This window comes from Phaethon lepturus, unplaced genomic scaffold (assembly GCF_000687285.1).
Source record: "Phaethon lepturus isolate BGI_N335 unplaced genomic scaffold, ASM68728v1 scaffold46435, whole genome shotgun sequence".
Lineage (NCBI taxonomy): Eukaryota > Metazoa > Chordata > Aves > Phaethontiformes > Phaethontidae > Phaethon > Phaethon lepturus.
Genome location: NW_010539402.1, coordinates 621 through 6388, shown reverse-complemented (window position 1 = coordinate 6388; position 5768 = coordinate 621). Strand labels below are relative to the sequence as shown.

Genomic DNA, 5768 nt, shown 5'->3' with positions numbered 1-5768 from the left:
TCCTTCTTAAATTGTGTGACCCAGAACTGCACGTAGTATTCAAGGTGAGGCCACACCAATGCTAAATACAGCGGGATAATCACCTCTTTTGACCAGCTGGTTATACTGTGTTTGATGCATCCCAGGATGCAGTTTCCCCTCCTGGCTGCCAGGGCATGCTACTGACTCATATTGAGCCTGCTGTCAACCAGCACCCCCAGATCTCTAAATTCCTATGCCAAGAGCATGCCATTCATAAACCAGAAGATACCTCTGTTTGTAGTTATGTGCAACATTTGAGTCATACGATGGGGTACACAACAACATAACAAGACTATGATGTACTTTTCACATGACTAGTAAGGTCTCAGTTTGTAGTCCTCGAGTGCTTTCATCAGATGCTACATAGCCCCATTGCACAGAAAAGGTTGGTGCCACACTGCTATTCCCTACTCTTAACTTTCAGTAATGGTGGGCAAAAACTAGAGGGATAGAAAAACTGTGCAGAGTAAAACTGTTTTCAACCATTCAGAATTAGGCTAAGATCATGTACTGTCTATGTTCCACAGAGCACAAATGAGACGTCTAAATATATAATAGAATAAAAGGAAAACAATAGGATCACAAGGTTACACAGTATGGCAAAACATTGTCGTGGTTTAGCCTCAGCCGGCAACTAAGCACCACGCAGCCGCTCACTCACTCCCCCTCCTGCAGTGGGACGGGGGAGAGAATTAGGAAAAAAAAACTCGTGGGTTGAGATAAACACGGTTTAATAGGACAGAAAGAAAGAAGGAAACAACAATGATAATACCAGCAAAGGAATGTACAAGAACAAGTGATGCCCAATACAGCAATTGCTCACCACCCAGTGATCGACAGCCCGTCCCCGAGCAGCGATTTCCATCCCCCGGCCAACTCCAGTTTATGTACTGGGCATGACGTTGTATGGTAGGGAATATCTCTTTGGCCAGTCTGGGTCAGCTGTCCCAGCTGTGTCCCCTCCCAGCTTCCCGTGCGCCCCCAGCCTGCTCGCTTGAAGGCCAGCACAAGAAGCTGGACTGTCCTTGACTGCTCAGCAACAACCCAAAACATCCGCACATTATCAACAGTTTCTCATCCCAAATCCAAAACACAGTCTCACACTAGCTTCTGTGAAGAAAACCAGCTCTATCCTGGCTGAAACCAGGACAATTTTATAAAATACACTTACACTACCATACAGTTTTCAAAACAATTCATTACATCTGAGGCACCAATATCCACAGATCAGTTTGTGAGCTTCTAAAAACTGAGTCTTATGTAATAAACGTCTTGATATCAAATTCATTATATAGGTGGTCACTTGGGAAAAAAACACCATGGAGCTGGAGAGGTTGTAATAAGAGCGAGCTTCAGCTCAGAAACAGAACTAGAAAAATAGACTCAGGATGACAGATTAGGATAAATGCTATCAGGCAGTGGAAAGAAAAATTACACTTTTCTGAAGACAGGTAAGTCTACAGTACTGACAAAATTCCAGGGCAATAATATTATTCTATGAATTATATCCAGGAAAAAAATACTGTTTTCAGGAGGGAGAGATCCAATTGTCAACAGGGGAATGAAAAGGTAGGTGAAATGGTTAATTTTTAGCAAGAAAAATCAGCAATTCAGGACTATAAATCAAAACCAGGTGTTTTGTCCTAGGCACCAAATAAGATGATGTCTTTAAGGGTTAACTGTTAAGAGATGACAGACATTCCTTACCTTAGCAAGAATATGTTTGTCCTTTATTATGTACTCATAAGTAGTTAAAAGAACATTAAATTTTCCACTTCGAAGCTGAGGAACAAGTGAGCGGCGTATGGCAGGTGTCCCCTAAAAGAGAGGCAAAGGATGAAGAAAACAGATATACCTATATTTCTATGCAGTACAGTCATGAATTAGCAGAGAAAGAGCCAATATATGAACTTGTAATCCTGCAAAATCATACAAAATATATCTATATATTCCATACTCCTTCAAGAGTGGTTTCCCTAACCAGCTGCTGGATTGTAAAGCTCTGTTTATATGGGAATGGAAGCATGCAGCCAGCAGTCTAGTCTCCTTACTAACTGCTTGACTTTATAGGAACTACAGTAGTCAGAAACCAAAATATTCAGCTGTATACAAAATGTGCAGTATTTATAGTTTGCATTGCTCTCAGCAAAACCTTGCAATATGGTATTTAACAATGTCATTCTGCATTTCACTAACTGAAGGCAATTACAGTTAATTACAGTAATCTTGGGATGATTAACTCTCATGTTTTATTCTTTCAGCTTTATGTTCATATAAAAAAATAAATCAAACCTTGTAAGATATTTTCACCACAGAAGGAGCCCATTTGTCAAATTCGTATGTCCAGTTGGATAAAGTTCTAAATACAAGATTAATAGGTTAAAATAATATGTTTCATTATTTATTAAAAACAAAAAGTTAAACTTCATAATTATGCCATCTGTTTCCCACTGAATGCTGGATTCTCACCACACGTTACACGCACTATAATAAACAGTATAGCACATAATATATTGTATCAGGTGTGCTGGTTTTGTCTGGGATAGAGTTAATTTTCTTCATAGTAGCTAGTATGGGGCTATGTTTTGGATTTGTGATGAAGTGTTGATAATACAGGGATGTTTTCATTACTGTTGAGGAGTGCTTACACAGCGTCAAGGCCTTTTCTGCTCCTCACACTGCCCTGCCAGCGAGTAGGCTGGGAGTGCACAAAAAGTTGGGAGTGGGACACGGCTGGGACAGCTGACCCCAACTGACCGAAGGGTTATTCCATACCATATGACCTCATGCTCAGCAATAAAAAACTGAGGGAAGAAGAAGGAAGGGGGGGACATCTGGTATTTGTCTTCCCAAGTAACCTTTACGTGTGATGGAGCCCTGCTTTCCTGGATATGGCTGAACACCTGCCTGCCCATGGGAAGTAGTGAATGAATTCCTTGTTTTGCTCTGCTTGCATGCATGGCTTTTGCTTTACCTATTAAACTGTCTTTAACGCAACCCATGAGTTTTCTCACTTTTCCGATTCTCCCCCCCCATCCTGCTTGGGGGCAGTGAGCGAGCAGCTGTGTGGTGCTTAGTTGCCAGATGGGGTTAAACAACAGCACAGGATATATGTATCTTTATTTGAGAGGGGAGGAAATAGAAATAAAGTGGGGAAAATGTCTCTTCCCCTTATATTCAGGGATCCCTTTCAGACCAATTCAGCAAAGTATTAGAAGTATACCTTTGTATTGTGACACATATTAAGGGGAAGATATACCTACAGAGACTTATGTGTCATTGTAAGCTGATTGCCTCTCATAAATTGAGCCTCCCACTTTTCAGATATAGCCACATGAAGTCTACAGTAAAATACATCTGTATTCAGCTGTAATGATATACTATTGCCACTAGGCAGGTTTGGTTTTGCACTGTGTGGTTTCAGCTTTATGATCACAATAAATAGTCTTTAAAATAGGTAAAAGTGTGTTTGCCAGTATCATATGGGAACAGAAGATAACCTTTTTGTTTGTGAAGTCATTGGACATACCAAGGCAGCATCTACCCGATCCAATGTTCATCTTGTTGGGGCACAAGAGAAAGAAGAAAGAGTTTTTCAATAACTGAAGTCACTCAAGTGTCAGCTTCTCTCTTCTAGAAACTCTAAAAGGTTCCTAGAATGGGGAAAACTACAGGCATGTAATATATAAAAAAAAGTAGCATTCCTCTCTCGTGGCTGATGTGAGGAGTAAGTAAGAGTGAAGTAGGATATACTATATAGCATGCCAGTAGAGTGAACAGCAAAATTAATGAAACAAAGTGATTTATCAGCCATCTGGTCACATTTCCAATGCTAGACAATCAGTTAGGAAGAAATAATCACTCAGTGCAATTCCAAGATGTGCCTCATCTTGTCATTGTGTGAAAAAAAAAGTACATGTTGCTAAGAAACTAAACTACAATACTGTCGTGGTTTAACCCCAGCTGGCAACTAAGCACCACACAGCTGCTCACTCACTCCCCCACGGTGGGATGGGGGAGAGAATTGGAAAAGTGAGGAAATTTGTGGTTTGAGATAAAGACAGTTTAATAAGTGAAGCAAAAGCCGTGCACACAAGCAAAGCAAAACAAGGAATTCATTCACTACTTCCCATGGGCAGGCAGGTGTTCAGCCATCTCCAGGGAAGCAGGACTCCATCACGCGTAATGGTTTCTTGGGAAGACAGACGCCATAACTCCAAACGTCCCTCCACACTTCCTTCTTCTTCATCCCAACTTTATATACCGAGCATGATGTCATATGGTATTGAATATCCCTTTGGTAAGTTGGGGTCAGCTGTCCTGGCTGTGTCCCCTCCCAGCTTCCCGTGCACCCCCTGCCTTCTCACTGGCAGGCCAGCATGAGAAGCTGGACAGTCCTTGACTGCTTAGCAACAACTGAAAACATCAGTACGTTATCAACATTTTTTCAACCCAAGTCCAAAACATAGCCTCACACTAGCTTCTATGAAGAAAATTAACTCTATCCTGGCTGAAACCAGGACAAATACACAGAATAATAGCAGAATGAGTTTCTTTACTTACGAAAGAGGAACAATGATGAGATAGGGGCCGTTGAGTCTTTTGTGCTCCATCAGATAAGTGATGAGTGCAATAGTCTGTATAGTTTTTCCTAATCCCATTTCATCAGCTAAAATTCCATTCAAATTGTTATTATAGAGTGAAACCATCCATTCCAAGCCTTGGAGCTGAAACGAATAATCATTTCAGTTATTTGAAATCCACAGAGGTAGGCAGTATCAATATTACAGAAGTGAGGTTCTTATTTCTCTTACTACTTAGATGCTGTTTTTCCTTCCACAGTACTATGTGCATGCAGTTCCCAATATGTCTTGGAAAAGCTGATATGACTTACATCTATATGAAAGTCATCACTGCTATTTAGAGCCAGTACGGCCCATGCTGCAAAGTCATATTTTATACATACTGAAGTTTTTTTCTACTGTAGGCAGACTAACACTGAGGCCCATACTTCAGGTTTCTTAATACTTACCACTAAAAGATTCTATTTGTTAGACACTGTCAAATTTAAAACCTGTGGAGAAAAATTTCATGTCAGATCTCTGCCTCAACCAAAACTTTCTCACAACCAAACCTATCAAGTCTCATGCACTAGCCATAGGACTCACATTTGGTTCCACTTCATACCCCCTGGCAACTGGTGCCAGAAACTGTTCTGGCAACTCAAAGAGGATAGATCCCACTCTCCACCTGTATGGACCAGCATCTCAGCTATTAGGAGTAAACATTCCTTTGATCAAGACAGACGATATAGAGGGTACACACCATGGGCCACGCTGTGGTTTTACCTGCGTGACCACGGAGAGGACATCTTTAAGGACGCTTTCCATAGAGCGCAAGATCCCCAGGTGTAATAAATCAGGAAAGGAAAACAAGAGACCAGCATGGCTGAGTGGAGACCTGCTGGTCAAAATAAAGGCAAAAAGGAAATGCACATGCAGTGGAAGCAGGGACAGGTATCCCGGGAGGAGCATAGGGATGCTGCCCGATTGTGTAGGGATGGGGTCAGGAAGGCCAAGGAGTGGCTGGAGCTGAACTTGGCAAGGGGTGCAAAGAATAATAAGAAGGGCTTCTACAGGTATGTCAGCCAGAAAAGGAAGGTCAAAGAAAGTGTATCCCCCTTGATCACCAAGACTGGAAGACTGGTAAAAACGGATGAGGTATTCAACAGCTTCTTTGCCTCAGTC

At 41.6% G+C, this 5768-nt stretch overlaps 1 protein-coding gene across 1 annotated transcript; it reads right to left on the bottom strand.

Moving 5' to 3' along the window:
• Positions 1 to 1728: 1728 nt before the first annotated feature.
• Positions 1729 to 5411, bottom strand: LOC104620795 (probable global transcription activator SNF2L2; the record flags this gene model as incomplete). The annotated part of the gene is made up of 4 exons (XM_010287106.1): positions 5370 to 5411; positions 4585 to 4748; positions 2314 to 2380; positions 1729 to 1839 (listed from the first exon to the last, which is right to left on the bottom strand). Coding segments are annotated over exons 1-4 (384 nt in total), but the record flags the coding sequence as incomplete, so codon positions are not given.
• Positions 5412 to 5768: the final 357 nt, after the last annotated feature.